The sequence below is a fragment of the Pteronotus mesoamericanus genome, unplaced genomic scaffold, assembly GCF_021234165.1.
Source record: "Pteronotus mesoamericanus isolate MK-2021 breed Mesoamerican mustached bat unplaced genomic scaffold, CSHL_Meso_final scaffold_1186, whole genome shotgun sequence".
Classification (NCBI taxonomy): Eukaryota; Metazoa; Chordata; class Mammalia; order Chiroptera; family Mormoopidae; genus Pteronotus; species Pteronotus mesoamericanus.
The window spans coordinates 4,789,933-4,809,747 of NW_026555302.1; the positions used below are offsets into that span (position 1 = coordinate 4,789,933).

General features: G+C 37.9%; 1 protein-coding gene across 4 annotated transcripts in view; it reads right to left on the reverse strand.

Annotated features, from left to right (window-relative positions):
- SMG7 (SMG7 nonsense mediated mRNA decay factor) overlaps positions 1–19,815 on the reverse strand; it is a 65,086-nt gene that overhangs the window by 11,894 nt on the left and 33,377 nt on the right. For all 4 annotated transcript variants that reach the window (XM_054587678.1, XM_054587676.1, XM_054587677.1 and 1 more), the window contains exons 3-13: positions 19,191–19,308; positions 17,526–17,658; positions 13,303–13,474; positions 12,040–12,111; positions 11,027–11,177; positions 10,519–10,654; positions 7,027–7,189; positions 6,509–6,665; positions 3,986–4,056; positions 2,793–2,853; positions 573–692 (exon numbers count right to left, since the gene is read on the reverse strand). In XM_054587678.1, coding sequence (XP_054443653.1) covers positions 573–692; positions 2,793–2,853; positions 3,986–4,056; positions 6,509–6,665; positions 7,027–7,189; positions 10,519–10,654; positions 11,027–11,177; positions 12,040–12,111; positions 13,303–13,474; positions 17,526–17,658; positions 19,191–19,308 — 1,354 coding nt within the window. The remainder of the gene's footprint in view (positions 1–572; positions 693–2,792; positions 2,854–3,985; positions 4,057–6,508; positions 6,666–7,026; positions 7,190–10,518; positions 10,655–11,026; positions 11,178–12,039; positions 12,112–13,302; positions 13,475–17,525; positions 17,659–19,190; positions 19,309–19,815) is intronic.

The following is a 19,815-nucleotide window of genomic DNA, read 5'->3' on the forward strand; positions in this document are numbered from 1 at the left end:
GATGTGAAAACTGAGCTGAGAGGTGGTTGAGTTCATTCAAACGTGCAACCACTCATGTGCGCTCAGTGTGACAGGAACCTCAGTACGAAAACGGCTATGAAACAGTGACTGACTTTGGAAAGGTTATGACCAACGGGGGGAACCCAACAACCCAGACCTGGGGAAGCGGCAGAACCAGAACCTGAATTCCAGTCTATGCGACTCTATCACCTGTGCCCCTCCGCTACACTGGCTACCCTCCGTGCTCCGTACGACATTAGCCAAGGGGACCATCCTGGGCTGTCCTGACTGAGGCTGACCACTGCCCCCTGGCAATACAGAGCACCGTGACTGTGAACATACAACTTAGATTCACAAACATGTTTATAAATTAGAGCAGAAGCTCATGGTAAACAAGGGAGCAAGGCCAGTTCCTCTACAACAGAGACAGTGTAATTGGGAGAAGAGAGATTTAAGAGTATAATGGTCGTATTATATGTTACCAACATTTTGTCTTAAGAGTTTATAATCAATAGCATTATACCAAAGACTAAAACACTGGTGGGTGTTTATGTGTATCCAATGAGGAATACCTCGGCTGATTGTCGGCGATCCATTTGCCTATAGAGATCAAACGCTGCTGCCGTATTTGTCGTTGCTGACCCTCTTTGTCTCCAGTAATACCCTGGTGGCCTTTGGAAAAATCCAAGTTCCTAAAATTGATATAAACAAGTTACAAAAAGCTAAAATGCTTAAAGATATTTTCCAGGCAACCAAGTTCACCGAATTGACTGAAAAAATCTGAATGGCTTCAGGTTTTTCCATACAGGTTAACTACTTGATGTAATTGACTACATTTGTCTGAATTTATATTCCCAAAGATTTTAAAAGAAATCCAATGAAGCAATCTCTATGTAAAGAATAAGAGAGGACAGTAAAAAGAGGAGGGTTAGTTCCTTCTGATAAGCTCTGAGAAGGTTTCCAGAGTAGATGATACCTGAGCTGGAGGTTGGCCAGTTACGGGTGAGTACTTCTAGGTTTTTAAGGGAAAGAGGAAAATGGGATGTTCTAGGCATAGCATGAAAAAACGTTCTGGAGGAATAAAAACACAGAGCTATTCCAGAAGACAACAAAGTGAATGTACAGCACACACAGGCAAGCGCTGGTGGGGAGGAGGGTGGAACTGGAAAACATGGCTGAAAAACTAAGCACTGCATGGCGACAGAAAATACACTGAAAATCGAAGCATTTGGACAGCAAGCCAGTGGGACAAGTGTTTCTACGTTAGTAATGGGGCACCACCAGCGCTCTACTTAGAAATATAATGTGGACACAGGGTAGATATAAACTACAGAAAGAGAGGGATTCGAAGTAGAGAAGTTGATTAGGAAGCTTTTTTACTCCAGGTAAACGGTGATAAAAGCCAGAACTATGAGGAAGTAAATGAGAGAAGTTGTATTTAATAGGAACTTTGGACAAAGAATTACAAAGACTTGGTGAAAAGGTTAATGGAAATAAGAATTTTTCTGATTTCTAGCTTGTTCATGTAGGTGAATACTGGCACAGATAAAAATATTGAAAGATCGTATTTTGCTGACCAAATAGGAAAATATTAGCTCATTTTGGCCACGTCAAAGTTTAAAATGCCTAAGGGAGATCAGATTGTCTGAAATATGAGTCCAAACTCTAAATGAAGTCAGAACTGAAAATTGTGGACTTGGTATCCAAGAGATGAAAGCTCAAGACATAAGGGGCAGATCTGATCACCATAAAGAACACAGAAAGCGGGAGGGGAGTGGCCGGGGAAGAGCACCGGAGATCAGCGATATCCGGAAGCGCGTAATACAAAAGAAAGCATGCAAGAGGCTGAGTCTTCAGGGTAGAAGAAGAGTGATGCTGCGGAGCTAAAGAAGGTTTCATGAAGGAAAGTGACCAGCAAACTTAGTGCTAAAGAAAATTAAATAAGGTGGTCCTGGCTGGTGTGGCTCAGTGGACGGAGTGCCGGCCTGTGAACCAAAGGGTCACCATTCAGTTCCCAGTCAGGGCACAGACTGGGCTGCAGGCCAGGTCCCCAGTAGGGGGTGTGAGAGGCAACCACACATTGATGTTTCTCCCCCTTTCTCCCTCCCTTCCCCTCTCTCTTAAAAAAACGAAAAACAAAAAATCTTTAAAAAAAATTAAATACGGTGAAAATAATGAGGTTATGAGTTTTACTATTTAGAAAGAATATGGCATACTTAACTGTTACTAGGCCAAACTGGTGTTAAAACAAAATTAAGATACTGAAAATACAATGCAGAGAGAAATGGACAGATAGAGCAAAGTTTTGGGGGGAGGGGTAGAAAGGAATGAGATCAAGGACTCAGATGAAAGGGTTAGACTTGTAAAGGAGTATGAAGTTATTCCCCTGAAAGAGGAATAACAGAGACAAAGAATGACTGGAAGAACAGATTGCTTTATTCTTATATTAATATAAAATATGTCAAGCAATATCCTTTTGCTTGCATCTGGTTACCATTTTTGAGACTTCCCTCTAATTCAAGAAAAGCACACAAATAAATATCACTTGGAAGAAACAATCTTCCTTTCCTCCATATTTTTAAAGCACTTAGTATTGGTATTACATAGGAATTAAAGGCACGGCATATACAAATCCATTTTACATCAACTTTCACTATCAGTTCACGTTATGAAAAGTAAACGAAGACAAAGCTGAGAAAGATCAAAGGTGCTCCCACACCCGAGCCTGGCTCCTTCAGCTTCAGCACGGCAAGCGCCGGCAATGAACTCCGCCTGCTCCTGCTGCCACCCACCTGAAAGAAGGTCTCAAAGCCAGGAACCCTTGTAACTCAAACTCCTCTGGAAGTGGTGTTGCTAGAGAAGGGCAGAAAGTAACAATTGTAAACATTTTAATTAAAAGACTTTGTTCAGCAGAATGCTGCTTGCTAAGGTGGGGGCGGGGGGAAGGCATGTTTTCTACACAGAACTACATGATGCTCACAGTTCCCTGCTCGTCTTTATAGTAATAATCCTGATGAAATGACTGGCCTGCCAAAGTCCTGCTTGTTGCCTCCGGACCCTAGGCGCTGCTAGCGCTCAGCTAGCTCCCAGCGCTCTGGAGGAGGGTATGAGGGCTTCCTCTCAGCAGCCTTAGAGGTGCATAGCCTCAGACTCAGTAACCCCAAAGTGCTGAATAAAAAGACTGACACCACCCGGAAGCTTGAAAGAGATTAGACTCTTGGGCACTATCCCAAACCTACTGAATCATAAACTGCATTTTAACCAGGGCCGGGATAATTTGCTTGCAAATCTCAAGCTTGAGGAGCTCAGTAGCTCACGGAAGAAAAGTAATCAGAAAGGTGTCAACTAGATGGTTCAGAGTATAATTACAATGGAGAAATTTTTAAAGCAAATGGAGAGCGATTAAATAAATCATGCCATCTCCATACCATGGATTAGGATACAGCCAGTAAAAATCATGTTTCAAAATGTTTCTATGACAAAGGAAAATGCTAACAATATGTTAAATTTAAAAAGTACAAAGCTGAATTTGATACCAAACACGTACTCTCCTACAGACAAAAAAAGGCCCATAGAAAACTTACTATCACGTGAATATACGGGAGAACTATGTGACTTGTGTTCTTTATATCTGTAGGTCCCAAATGTTTTATGATATGCAAATATTACTTTGACAGGGTGGTGCTGTTCATATTAGTTTTCTAAAATGTTAAATAGTAAGAATGAGGAGGATGGAAAGAACTTGAAGGTGCTGTACTCTCTGGACTCCTATTCAGATGCAACTGAACAGAAGAAGCTTCTGGAAGAGCTGGAAGCACATCACCTCTACTTCTTCCCATTCCATCAGTGTAGAGTTTAAAGTCACTTCTGAGATATTAAATTTAACATCAAACACATAAGAAGAAAAACCCGTTTTTCTCGGCCTCAAGCCCACTACCAGTGATGAAGAACAATCTCAACACCGCAAGGCTGAGCTGGTCCTTACCATTAGTACTCGAAAGATCCTCTTCATGGGGGTGGAAACTGTTCAGCAGAGAAATCAGCCAGGGCCAAATGCTGCAAATGAGACAGTTCAGACTTTATTTTTACACAAGAGACACCAGAATGCTAATAAGCCATGAAAAGGTTATCTGTCGGACTGGGACTATGTGTTTTTTCCTCTGCTTCAGCATTTTGAAGACTGTATGATGCTCTAAAACATATTTTCAAAGATGTCTAGATAAAAAATACATCAGAAGGGTCAAATTTCCATCATAGATACTACTACAGATGTTTTTCAAGCTTCTGATTTAACAGCTAGTGAAAGTAATTTTTCAGTTTTAAACACTGAAAGCCGATAATTACTGAGAAAGCTCCGACCAGAGAAACAGCACTCGCATGCTTTCTTAGAGCTTTCACGTACATGATCAGTTGTGGAACCCCCGTTAGTTCTAATCTGTGACAGGGTGTGGCTGTACCAGTCAAATCACAGTCTCTATTCAAAGTGATGAATATGCGTTTTTCTTGATTTACAAAATAATTCACACATTGTTACAATACCCTTACCTCTAAATTGTTTCCTAATACACAAGCAATTTTTGTGAAAGTTTCTAAAATATTTAAAAATGTTTTAACACTTACTTAAAAACATTAACAATAATTATGTTCTACTTAAGGTAATATTCAGCTTTTCTTGGAATATGTAATAACCAATGTTGGAGAAAAGTGATTTTAGAAAGAGCTGGGTCAGGATGTCCAGGTTACACAAACTGGATGTAAAAAAATCACAAGGAAATAATGGGGAAGTTAACGACGACTCCTAGCACTTTTAAATGTGGGAATATGATACTTAAACAAAAACACAAAAGCGTACATAGAGAAAAATAGGGAGGCAAACATTTAAAAATAAATGTCTGCATCGAGCCTTTGAGGATATAACAAATTATAAGAGACAGTTGAAAAAGGTTAATAACCTAAAAAAAGAGTATGAGACTAGAACACCACCACCTTTATGCAACAAATATGACATCTCAGGAAAACAGACTGTGGAAAAAGAGCATGAGAAGATGACAATGATATACTGCTTTACCCTATTCTGGGTTACTTAAGTATAACTTTGCTTTCTACAAAGGAAAAGAAACCCATCAGTACTTCACAAGAAAAAACTAAGTTCTAGAGATAGAAAAGGTCCAGAAGCCAGTAACCGAAGATTATTTGAATATAGGTAAAATTCTAACTTCACAAAAGAAAAAGGGATTTTTTCATTATTTAAAAGATATAAAGTGATTATTTTAATGTATCAAACATATAAGGAAAATCTCTGGTTTTAGAGAAATACCCGACACTAGTCTTTAAGTTGTTAACATAATTTAAGATAGGATGAAATATCTGCAAGGATATAAGTCTAAAAATCTTGATATATCTTACAGGAGGAAGGGGGAGGGGTAAGTGACAGGAAAGGAAGAAAAAAAGGTTTTGCACAAAATCGTTCCTGTGAGTGAGCGCCCCTGCCCTGATCAGAAGCAGACCGCATGGAAGGGGCCGGTCACGGAGCGGGAACACCCGCACGAGCCCCAGGTCCTAAGGTGCACAGGGAAGGACACTGTGCAGCCCTCTGTGTCAAGAAATGAAAACGGTGTGTCAGGAAGTAACATCTAAACGCATATGTGACTTACAATACCCAGGCTGACACGAAGAGGGGACTTGTGGTGTGCTGTGCTACGTTGCTAAACTCTATTCAGAGTTTAAAAAATAAGCTGATAGCCAGGTATAAGAAGAAGGAAAGAGAATTAAGTAGAGGGATCACAGGGTCTTAAATGTAGCTGGGATATTTCCTAGGTTGTGACCTTGATCGAAGTGTGGATGCCGAAAGCAGAAATTTCAGAGATTCTCTTTATATCCACCATCACAATATACACGGGAGAAACTTCCTATTCCCTGGAAAGCCTTACTGCAAAAATTCCTATAATCAAAGGTACACTGAAAGCTTTCATTTGTCACTCTAAAATCAACAGTTCCTAAGAACTGTCAGCATTATCCCGAGTAGAGGTTACAGAGGAAATGGTGATAACCAAAATATTCTATGTTTAAAACCACCACATGTTCCTGTAATTGGGTGTTACTATAAAGCAACATCAAACAGCTTATGAACAGAAGACAATGGAAAGAAGCAAAGGTCTCTTCCCTTGAATTCCTAAACAGAAAATTGGGGCATGCTATGGTGGGTAAGAAACAAACTAGTTTTATTTCAGTTTCATTTTGGAATGTGAAGAATGCCTTTTCCCCAGGATGGCAACCAGGGACCGGGGGGGGGGGGGCAGCAAAGAGAGTCAGAAATCCTTAAGACTGTGCCCCACATGAAAAATTCAAACCAATGAAAAGCATACAAAGAGGTCTTCAGTTCAATTTCCAAAGAGTGGGTGGAAAATACAGTCTTCCATTGTTCAAATGTTGTGTTTTAGGTGGTTTCTACATATCGATGAATATCAAACAGAGCACAGAGGCGAACATGAAATTCTAAGATACTCACTACTGTCTTTCATCCACCACAGCCTCCTGAAAGACCCTGGGCCTGAGTCTCAGCCAGTCCATGGAGACCTTGACTGCAGGAAGGGGGTAGGCATTGTAGGATTCCTCCTGAGACTTGTTCTGGAGAGGACACTTGCACAGGATGCCAAGAAAAGACACTTAAAGAAAAAATGTATTCAGAAAGCATTAAGATATTTGAAACTGTATTACCAGTCCAAATAAAAACATCATTCTGAGCTCATGACCCTTCTGCTATATTCTACTTAACACTTAAGTAGCTTACAACTTCTATCTAAAAAAGACATTTTTCCCCCATGTTAAAAATTGTTACATATATAGTTGATGTGAGGATGCCAGCAGATAAAGAACAAAATTTAGAGTCTAGGCCTCTTGAGTCAATACTAAGACATACAGGACACTTCTTTACATGTCACTAATGCTTTGTAACGATGATGGACATGCCTAAGATTATGCTTTGCAAAGAAGATGGAACAGAAAGCAAAATGATTTAATACTCACTGAAAAGGGCCAGCAACTGTGTCCAACACAGCTGCTCGTCTTGGCTGTAACTATGCTGTTCCGTTTCATTGCTAAAGTCACGAAGGTGATGAAGTTGAAACAGGTTAATGACAGTGACATGAACTAACTGCTGAGAGTTGAAAGCTTTCTGAAATAGCAGCCTCTGTAAAAGAAGACAGGAATACTGCATATATTGTGATCAAGAACAGGAGCCATGTTCCACACAAGAATTCAACTGGCAGTCTGTGTTGAGAGCCTCGTGGGTAACAGTGAAATTACAGATGAGCGAACTGTTCCACTCTTGATCCCAGTATTTTAATCGAGTCTAATGTGGTCTGATGCGTCTCATGCTGGCTCTTTGCCTTGAAAGGAATTAGCCCAGACACCACCAAGCTGTTTGAGCTCTTTCTCACAATAGTTTTCTCCCTTAAGTAACTATCTATTTTTTAATAGGATCTGAGAAAAAAAGTTTCGGGACTCCATCAATAAATTCATACACCTGCATCCATTAGAAGCTGTTTTGTAAGAGATGTATACATACTAAAATATTAAATTGGGACCAATGACTAGAAAGTACCTGCACATAATGAGAAACAAAATTTCAAATGAAAAGAATCAAAACATATGTTTTTGAACTCTTGGTACATAATGTATGACTTCCAAAATTTGTTATAAAACTTACTCTTTCAAAGGCTTGAAATATTTAAAGAAACTTATTTATAAATAAGGTATATAGCAAGAACATACTTTGGAACACTGGCTAAATGATATGCTAAAGTGATCATTAACATATATAGGCACTTCTACGAGTTACTACATTGACATTTTCCCCTATAAGGAAGGAAGGTACATGTATGATCTTCATCACCAAATTCTTCTGCTTCATAACTGCACGTTCGCAGTGACCCGCTAACCAGCGCTATGAGGAAGAATTCACTAACATGCACTCAGCTGCTGGCACCAACTTAATCGCCCTACTAACCACACAAGCCCCTAACAAAGCTGATAACAAAGATGGCATCCTGGCCACAGGCAGCCTCCCGCCCTCCCTCCCCAGGGAATACTTGTGGAGACAGCAGGGATTCACTGCCTTATGGTGGGCAACAGATAACCTTATTTGTAATTCTACCAGCAATGACAAAAATTCTACCATCTCAGAAATTTGGAGCTGCCTTCAGAATTTTTTCTCTGTATATATTATGTTGAAGAATCTGGAACAGCCAGAACAAGTTCTACAATTCATTAGCAAGAAATTTCACACTAGCATTGGAGAAAATACAATCCCACTCCACTGTAACTCTCTTCTCCCTATCCGATCCCGCAGCCTCCTTGCCATCTGCCATCCCAGCATATACATCAAGAGTGCTCATTTCCTCCCCAAAGCTATCAAGCATTTTTCTTTCCTTTCTTCAAAATGTCCTGAAATCCTAGCTCTTCTCCAGAATTCTCCCACAAAGTTTCTCTTTCAGTCTCTATGTCTAACCTTCCAGATAAGCCGACCATTTACACAAAGGCATAATACTGGCATAAAATGAAAATATTTTTTTCAAAAAGCCTTTTTCCTCACGATTACACTATAGCAATGCAGGCCTTGCACCTATAAACCCACTGGCACTTCGACAGAACGCAGTATGTCCCACAGGGCAGAATCCTGGCCCTCTGCAGGCTTTCGGCGCGTGGGCACAGAGGCTGAGGCGCCTGGACGCGGCCTCGGCCTAGCGAATGTAAGGCGAGTTCCTGAAGGCACAGGCGCTGCCTTGTTCTCTCCCCCGTGTCTCCAAGGGCCCAGAAGAGCGCGTGGCACACAGTAGGCACTCAATACATACTCAGTGAAGGAAATAAATGTGCAATTACTCAATTATAATTTTGTAAAACTTAGACTGTACTGTAGTAAGCAGAGCCTACCCTGGGACCAGACCAGGTTGGAATGGACATACTGTCACTGAAAGACACTTTCAACAGCGGTTGAAGAAAACACTGAACTACACACCATTAAGAAAGAGCACACATTTAACAGATATAAAGACTCGCATCTCAGTCCCCATATCCCAGGCCTTTATCCTTCAATGAACCTCAACTTGGAAAACGTTTCTGCTTAGTAGCTAAAGATTGCTAGTTAGACACAGTAAAGTTTACACTAATTATCTACAAATACTTTAGAAATACTTTTGAATATTTATTCATCAATGCTAAAATTTAACACCCACAGTGTTCTGATATTTCAGTACTGGGTAAGGTTTAAAATAGGTCTGCCTCATACTGTGTTTAACTTCAGAGTGTAGGAATGATACTTTAAAGTGTATTTTAGCAATTGCCCACATACACCCACCAGAACTTCACCAGAAATATATATCTGAAGAGAATATTATTAGTGTTTGAAGTTGAACCAAATGCGAAACTGACTAGATTCTAGACTAGAATAACTTAGAGAAAATCTCATTAAGATAGGCTCCCCTCCTTCCCCACTCAGGGCGTGCGTCTTTCATAGAACCAAAGAGGTGAAGCAATCTCAAGTCGTCTGGTCCAAAGCACGGATATTTTAACAGGACTACACCTAAACCATCCAAGAAGATGCATGTCAACCTGACTTTTAGGTTCTAAAAGGACAGAATCCTTAGCAACACCCTGCATCTCTCTCCTTAAACTTTAATATTTAATTTCAGTTCTGACTTCCGAAAAGACAAAAATGTTATTTTAAAGTTATTTAAAACTGTAAAGCAGTTATGGACAATTCCCCAAGTGTACAGATACCCAGAAGTAACCAAGAAATAAAAAATGTACTTTGAGAACGTCTTGTTTACTGTTGAGCTCAATGACTAAAACAATGACAGACATACAAGCCAAATATTTCTTTAATAAATGAATAAAAATAAAGGTAACACTTAATTTTGACTCCTCCCATATTTTACATATTATACTACATTTAAACTGCTAATTTAATATGCTAACACAAGATCATTTTCATATACATAAATAGAACAAAGGTTAATTTTATTTCCTTATATAAATTAGTAAAATATATTCCTGTTGAATAAATTGTCTCATTCGTTTTCTTCAAGCTAGCACAAATCCTGATGGATCAACGCACAAGAAAAATGAGCTTGATTTGCAGAATCAAGTATCAATATATTAGATAACAAAACCGTATATAAAAATATCTAATCAATCAAAAGCAGTATTTTCAAAACTGAGAAAGAAATATGCTTGGTCTGAGAAAGGAGGATGAGGAGGAGCCGTTCCCTCCCACTCTGATACTTTTTTGTCAGTTGGCAGGTACTGAGTCCATTGTTGCTGCATGTATTTCGTTATGTAGATGGCACCTTAGTTTAAATTAAGGGAGTGCTGTATGCAAAACTTCATATTTAATTTCAAAGTTAATTTTTACCAACAGTTCACAGTTAAGTAATGGCATAAATACTGGGAGTCATCTTCCTCCAAATTTTATGCTTCCTCATTTAAACACGACAACAAATTCTGGTTTTGAAATCTAACCTTAAATTGTTCTTCCAATTTTTCTCGAAGAGGGCTCAACTTTTCCAAGCTCTTACTCAGGTACACATGACCGTGGAATTTAATAAAGGCCTTGATGAAGTCAGAAACACCCCATTTGGTTTTCACCTCATCCCGGCTGAAATGAGAGAAAAACTTCCATGAATCTTAAGCAGCAAAATGGCTAAAACCTCTTAATGGACGTTTCAGTTTGCAAAAAACACATTACTCGAGCACGTGGAGAGGAATCTGCATCTGACTGACTTTTCAACTGCAACACCCCTCAGATGAAGCCAGTAAGTCAGCAGCCTGTACCGGGAACAAATCAGTTGCTGATGGGTCAAAATTCAGTTGACAACTAACTACACAAAAAACTATTACTTATTACTGTTTATAAATTAGGCAAGTATAAGAGAAGCATAGGGCACTGGCTATTATTTCCTGTACATGCAAATTTGAGGGGCAAAGTCTACCAGGTTACACGAAGTCATCTTGGAAAAGTCAACCCTACCTTTCCAGTGCTTTAGAAAGTGCTTTTTGTAGATTCGTAGAGGCAGCTGGGAAAGGGAACTTCACAGCAATGCTTCTGCAGTAGTAGAAAATTGTGGTCAGATGGTCTCCCTTGGAAGAAGCTAAGATAGCCAACTGATTGTAAGGCTGACCTAAAGGAGAAAGATTCTAAAGTAACTAATCATGCACAAAGTCTTGTTATCAGAATACAGTTGATCAGTTTTTAAACCTTTAAATTAATAAGGCAGAGTATTTTACAATGTAAAATGTCATGACTACCTCATTACAAACGGGCATAATGTAAAACATCACACTTCAGCAATGGTACACAAAATGTTTAGGTTCAAAAGCTACATACTTACAGTGGAGAGCACTAAAAGTTCAAATAATACTTTAGAAAGGGCTAGATAGTAAATATTTTTTGGCTGTGTGGACCAGAGTCTCTATTACAACAACTCAACTCGGCCGCTGTAGTGGGAAAGCAGCCACAAACAACATGATATAGGTAGTGTGCTGACCACTACCGCTGCCCGAGACTCTCCCAAGGGGCTCCTTTTAGAATCTAGAGGAATTGCAATGTGCCTTAACAAGAATGACTTATATAGCTAAACATCTGCAGTAATTTCTCTACTTCAAGAATCACTGCTAATGCTTATTTCTGGGCCTATCAAAAGACAAAAGCACCACCTTTTAGGTAATAAGAGATAATTTTTCTAGAACAGAAATTACGGTATTAAAGAGAAATTATTCTATGAGTAATTAAGGAAGCCAGAGTTGTTGAAACAATTTTAGACCACATTAGGGGATATTCTATTTATACTGCTATAATGACAACAGTTATTTTATTTTAAAAATTTCATTTCCAGCTAGATAGAATGTATAGTTAAAAGGAAAGAAATATGACAATACGCTAACTCATATAACTCGAAAGATGGGCCCTCAGTCATTTTCCACATCGCTGTAAAGACTAAGGTGCCGCCGCCCACCACACGCTGGCCGGAGAGGCCCACTCACCATTGGAGGGGACGAGCTGAGCTGCATGCCTGTAGTAGGACTCGGCCTGGCTGGTCTGGTTTCTGTATCGAGCTGAGAGGAGGGAAGAAGAAAATGTAGTTTAAAAACAAACAAACAAATCAAGCAACAACTAGGGCAGTATTTCCAAAACAGCTATAGTTTTAAATTCTAAGGATAACAAAGATTAAAATTAATTTAAGAGCATTAAAGACAGAGAACTGCTTTAAAACAAATTAACTATAGGATTATGTGTGAAGCGTCCATCTGGCCTTCCCTGCGCGGGACTGCGGCACGGAACCCACGGGAAAGCTTACCTAGCCCCCACTTTCGGGTCCTCCAGGGTCATGCGTCACCAGCTCCCGCTACGGACTATGCTGGTGACCGGGGGCCGGCCAACAAGGGGTGAGTTATATGGCACTTAAAAACAAAACAAAACAAAAAACACTATACAATATGATCTGCAAATTATGTATTTCTTCAATATCTTATAAAGTGATTTTGAAAAACGCCTCCTACTCCAATATTAACTATGTGTGTGCAAAGAACACATTGAAAGCAGAACGATCTAAACTCACTCTTCCTTGAACCTCCCTGCAGAACTTGGTGCCTACTTTAATGTGACTCCTGAGTCAATGATTTATGACATCAAGAAATCTAAACTCTTTGAACTTAACGCAGTAATGTTCTCCATTCCTTGTAATTTGAGGACAGCAAACCATAATCCTATAGTTAATTTGTTTTACAACCCTTTTTGGGTCACCTTAAAGGAATGAACAAGAAATAAGCTACATCACATTCCTAGATAAGATATATAAAATGGAAATATAAATTTAACTGTAAAAAGGAAACAAAAATGAATATTTAATGCACTGGTAGGAAGGAAAGAAGGTAATCTAGCTTCAGAAGGAGTAATCTGTAAACCCTGCAACTCCAAGAGTACAGACTTAATTTAGAAAATATTACAGCACCACTTTGGAAAGTTTAGCTTTGATTACATTTTTTCATGTTTATATTATTTGCCTACATATGAATAAATCTGAATAAAATTTAAATCTTAATATGAAGGTTACTTCCTTCTAGATCCTTTGCCAATCCCAAAATGCTGAGAAAATCTGAGTCCCTTGAAATATATTTTATAGTTCCCTCTTATGACGATCAACATTGTGTATGCATGCTCAGTTTGAAGAAAAATCAAGGCTCCTGCTATGACTACATCAAAGAAGAGGGTCACTGTATTATCAATTCTTCTCCCCAACGGCTCACCAATGTCTCCCAGGTGAACGAGGCAGTGCTGGCAGATGTAGGAACAGGAGCTAGACTGTGGCTTTACTATGGCGCTGGTATGCGTCTGTTTATGGCTGATAATTCCCAACTGGGAAGACTTCACGCGGCATGGTAAATCTACGTTAAACACTGTACACAGTTCTTGTAATAACTAAAAGGAAACACAGCAAGATTTAGTGGGAAGTCAGAAGTGCTCTAGAGTAAAACTTGTATTCTTTAACCTATGTACCTAGTATCATATACACTGAGACCAGAGCAAAGACTTTAAGGAAATTTTATGGTATCCTTTCATATGATAATTAGTAACATTCATTACAAATCACATCTCTTGAATTCTCGAGTATTAGATCAATCTAGAACACACACCTAAAGGGAACAGCAGCATTTTTTTAAGAAGACTTCGGCCAAACTCCAAAGGAATCCACGTGTGCCGTACTCGCTTTCTCAATTCCTATTCACTCCTCAATCCGTTATCATCTTGCCTCCACACAAACCCCTCTTCCCACCCCCGCACCACTCTACTGAAACTGCTGTCTGTATGACAGCTGGCTGCCTAATGCGCAACAATGGACATTTGCCAGTTACCTTCTCACTGGACCTCTCTGCTGTACTTCAACCTCACTAAGCATTCCTTTTCAGCCTCCTTCATTCAAAGGCCTAATCTTATGCCTACGCTCCAATGGCTTGCAACTGTACTTAAGATTAAAATTCAAGCGACGAAGGGAGCAAAGAGGTGAAAGGGGTTAAGAGATACAGATTTTCAGTTACTAAATAAATCATGGAGATGTACAGCATAGGGAATATAGTTAATAATACTATAATAACGATACAGTGATGGAGGTTGCTAGACTTGAGATCACTTCTTAAGCTGCTAAATCACTATGCTTTACATGAAATTAATATAATATTGCATGCCAAGTATCCTTTAATAAAAAAATTTGAAATTTCAAACTTCATCTTAGGCTATAAAGTAGTATGATGACCTGGACTTGGTCCACTTCCTCAATCTGGTGACTAACTTGCACCGCATGTAATCAAGAAAGATATATGGAATATTATCATTAGCAACATCATTAACTACTTCAACTATCAAACCAAGAAACATAAAAATCCAAGTAAAAAGCCCTATTAATGTTGATATGTGCAAAAGAGTTTCCTGACACTCGTTCTACAACTGTACAACTGTTATAACTGTTCAACCACTGCCTATGAAATGAAGGTTAAAAAAAGTTAATTATAAAAATTTCAAAAAATAAATTTCAAAATTAGATTATCCACAAACTTTTTCCTTATAAACCAGTATTTTGAGACATTTGAATTTTCATTTTCACCAACTTATAAATTGATTTTGCAAATATCGTGCTCCTTCCATTAAAATTATGATTCTTATTTTACTTCCTTGCAGATTCGATTTAATTTATCAATGTCCAATTACATACTTGGCAATGTGCTACATGCACGTCATGTCATAAAGGTTAAGAATCATTTGTTAAGATGACAAACCAATCTCCATAACGGCCTTCATAAACAGGTGCTGCAGAAGGGAGATGCTTTCTCACCCCCCCACCAAGTCCAGCTGCACCGAGTCCCTACTGCTCCCCTTATTTCAGCCATGGTCGCAGTTCCAGCTTCTAACACATGGGGGAAAGAACATTTGTTCAGAAACAAGACTGGACTTTTAACACTGGACTATGTTTTAAAAACCTAAAAGCAACCAGAATGTATGGAACCTGTTCAAGATGTTAGAAAGGAATATGGACTTAGAAAAGCAGAGCAGAAAGAGGGGACGGGGGCAGATGCCACTTTTGTTAATATCCCACTGAGCTAAGATGACTCGAAACACAAGGTCAAACTGTACACATAATTTTATATTAAGATTTTTCCTTTAATACAATTTTCATCTTAAAAGTCTTCATAAATATCACTATTATAGTTTCATTTTTCCAATTTAAAGATATGGCATAATTTATTTAACCTTTATTCCATTGGTGTTGCTTTCAAATTTTAGGATTTGAGTTATAGTATCTATTTGTTTCTTATTAATTATCTATAGGCAAAGAAAAGACTGACCACTGCTATTAATTTGCTCCATTTTGGTTTCACCATGTCTTTGAATGAAGACAAAGACTGCTGAAAGATGTCAAATAGTTAACCAACACCTTACAAAGTTTATGTTTTACTTAAAATTAAAACACTCATCATAGAAAGAACTCAAAAAACTCCCAAGAAATAAAAAAAAACCCAAAACACCCTGATACTTCTGTATTAAAAAAACAAAACACAACAACTCCAAATAAAGGACATCAGGAGAAACTAGAGAAATGTTTGTCAAAAATAATTTTAAAAATTAATATCCCATTACAAATAAAGTGCAAATTACCATGGAGAAAACAAGGGTCCAAACTATGAATGGGAAAAGTAAACTGAAAAGGTCATTTATATAAAATATAAATATCTAATAAAATATGAAAGAAGTTCAATATCACCAGTAATTCAGACATTAAATTTTAAATGAAAAATTATCTTCCATCTATTAATTTCTTTACTTAATCATTCACTCATTTCTGAAAATATTTAACACTGGCAAGTATGTATCAATATAGAAACTTGCATACAGTACTGATGTAAATATAAAAATATAAATAACTTTCAGAGAAAACAACATGTGTCAACAGTATTGAAACTGCACTCATCCAATGATTTTGTTCACTACCTAATGAAGTGGTCCTCAGAAAATAATCCAGTGTTAGAGAAAATACTCAAAGATGCTTATCAAAATGTTTAACAAGACAAGGAAAAACTTACATTATGTTTATAAAGTAAATACAAGACTGGATAATGTACAACTATGTACAAAAGTGTAAAAACTCCAGAAGAATATATATTAAAGTGGTAAGTTATCCTGAATAGAGGAATGAAAAAAATTTGATACTTATATAATTTTCAAATTTCTTAAAATTAGTACACAGTTTTTTATAATCAGAAAGAAAAAACATCCTTATCTATTAATATATCCACCTCTTCATCTAAACTGGATAGTCCCTTGGGTAAAGATTCTTTTTCCCTCCAGAGCCTCAGTATGAAGAACTGTGCCTTACGAAACACAGCAGGCTTCTAATAGTTACTTGTAGAATGAAGTCATCTTTGACTTCTGCTTTGAGGACTGTAAGCGGCACGCCACAATCCGTCTCTCTCCGAGTATCAACTTCTGCTAAAAGTCGGCATCAATTTGAAAATAAATTTTGAGAATAAGAACCATAGTTGAGTTCTTTCTATGATGAGTGTTTAATTTAGGAAAAACAAATAAAGTTTGTAAGATGTTGGTTAACTATGTGATATCTTCTGACAGTCTTTTCTTTTTCTTCATTCGAAGATATGGTGAAACCAAAATGGAGCAAAATAGTAGGAGTGGTCTAACAGCAATGCTGAGAGAACTGGCCAAGAGTTCTCTCAGAGCAAGACCCTCAGACCTTTTATCTTGTCATTTTAAGATGAACATTTATGTACAAATATTTTATTAATGAAATTATAAATGCTACTACAAATTCCTAAGATCAAGTTTTTAAAGGGTTCTGCTTACAGTAAAGAAAATTCATTGTTCAGAAAGAAGATTTATTTATTCTTTTACCTTCCCTGGATTTAAAAGTTACACCAGAATGTAATTAAGGATAAGGAAAGTCTCTGAGGAAAATGAGTAATAACTTACTGAAACTAAAGAAGAGCTACTCCATTTCTCAGGCAGTTTAATAGCATTTGAAGCTCTAAATTCTACTGCATATAAAAACTGTGAATACGCTCTCAATAACACAAATTTTGACTACTTCTTACCTGGTAAGACACAGCAGTCACTTTCCTAATGACTATGTCCACATAGTCAAGTTCACATCTGCCCTGACACCACTTGTAACTGCCTACTTCCACTGTGCCATGCAGGCAATGCTTCCATTACCCTTTTCTGTTTACACAATTACACCTCCAACCACTAAGCTGAAACATAAGCCTATTGAAGAACAGAGTCTTTGTTTTAAAAGTCTTATGATAAGCAATTTGAAACATTTTTATTCATTTGAGATCACAGGTGATCAACTCCGTGGATGGCCCACACAGAGGTTACACCAAGTGCATATACGAACAACAAGATGTGTACAAAGAGAACGTTCTCTGCTAATTCTAGGAAAATTGGTATACAATGTAGAACTCACCTGAGTATAAAAGCCACTAGCTGCCTCTAGGAACAGAGAAAGGTTTGCCTGAACTTCACTCCGATTCGGGTTTGCTCGATTCTTTGCCTGGCCTTGTAGTGTTGTGATCTGATTCTTAAAGGCATGATTCCAGCTGAAAACAAAATGTAATTCTATTTGTATAGCAGTGACTCACTGGGCAGACACTGGTCCCCCTGAGAACAAGAAAGAACTGTTTGTTATAATTATAACACACTAGATAGTAAATTTGCTTTAAAGTTATTCACTTACTTAAATAACTTTAGGTTGCCCTTTGAACAAGACTAGACATGTAGTAGAATCCAACTGACCTTAGTAAACACTTACCAAATGTTTGAATAATCAGACTGTGGCTTCCGCTATTTATCTTTTAGAGTTACTAAAGTTAGAGCCTATTTTAAAATCCCAGTACAAAAGCAGAACTACAGTGTTAAGACCGAAGTAAAAATAAGTTATTAACAAATCTACATACACTGTGCCAAAAAATAACTGAGTATACCCTAACAAGTGACATGTATGGGGGGGGGGGGGAAGTTTTGTAAATATTAAGCTATATTCTTTATTTCTCTAAAAATCTATTTTCCACAGTTCTATTTCTATTTAATAGTTTATTTCTCTTTTTTCTTTAGAGCTTAAAATGTAACTCATTTTCTGACTTTTCAATTTTGGCTATTTAAAATAAGAACAGCACAATGCTAAAATACAGCATACCAAAGCCCTGTTATAATATGCCTTTCACTACGCTGGTTGTTCAGAGAATCATTTTAAATTCAGGAATGGTAAAAACAGCTGCCTCCTAACTGGAAATCAAAGGGGGTGGGGGGAAGGAACGAGGATGAAGGGAGGGTATTAGTAGCCTGACTAAAGGAAGCAAACACAGATAAAGAATTTACAACCTACCTGAAAAATACCTAATTCTTTCTCAATGTCAACTTTTAAGGCTCTAGAGCACTTTGGTTTTTAATGAGTTATAAGGTCAATCACTCTCCTAGAATTTCTGATGACATCTTATCATTGACTATAAAATCATAGATATGGATTTTGACTGGTTGTGAGGAAGCACTATTAGTAGTTCTATATAAAGCAATCTAAGAAAAGTTTGGAAGATCGGGAAAAGGAATCTTCACTACAACTTGGGGGTAATGGGCACTACTAGATAGTACATTCTGAACTGATTTTTAATTTTTCATCAGGTTAATGTCCTTGTCTCACTGTTTCAATTTATAAGGCAAGGCCTTCCACAAAAGACATTTATTTACTCACTTGGGAATCTGGTCATTTCCCCATTTCACCCCTCATAGAAAGAACGCTTGGAATAGCCTAAATATACAAAATCTTTCTTTAGTCTTATTAGGGGAAAAAAAAGGACATACCAAATTATTTTATGATATGCCCTTAAGACCGTAATAAGAGTCAACTCTGAACATTTCTCTTGCCACCTAAGACTGTATGTAAAAGTAATACCAATGGTCAAATATTTTGTTCAGCAAAAAAAAAAAATCACATTACAGCTTTTTTTTTTAACTTTCACTGAAAAAGCTTACTCTGAAAGAGGTTGAAAAGAAACAACTGAATTGTTTTTTTCTGTCCTAAAGTCTTGTTGAGATTCTTGATCTTAACAGGGACATCCCAAATGATAATACTTACAGATCCTGTTCTACTTTCTTGTCTAAAGCGTATTCCAAATCAGTAACTAGCATTTTCTGGTACAGGTCCTGCAGAGCCTGCCTGGATGTCCAGACCTCAGCTGGACCCAGCTTAGAATCTGAGTAACGAAACAAAAACAGAACAGTAGATACAGAATTAAGACCATTACACCACAGCAACGATTCCTTCCCTCTCCATTGCCCAAAAGCAAAACCTGACTGCTGCAGAAGTTTTATGCTACTGCATCTCAAACGACTTTCACATCTTTTGGCTAAGATTCAATCTGCATGCTTCTGCTTTTTTGTCTTTTAGCTTTAAAATAATACTATGAAATAAAAAAGTCCAAAAAACCCAGTTTACTCTTTCCTTTGTTTGGATCTCTGAGCAGCCCTATCACAGGAAGCCACGTGCCTCACACCAGCCGCTCCTTCGCTCCTTCCAAACGATGGGCTGCCGACTGGGCCTGTTTACTCCCACAACTATACGTGTTTGACCAAAGCAGTTTTTTTTTGTTTATTTTGAATCATTCTCCATCTATATATGTCAATCACATAAAGCCAAGACAGTGAGCATTATTTTAGTGATTGGTAGGTAGACTGTGTGCCAAGACACTTTTGTGAGCAAT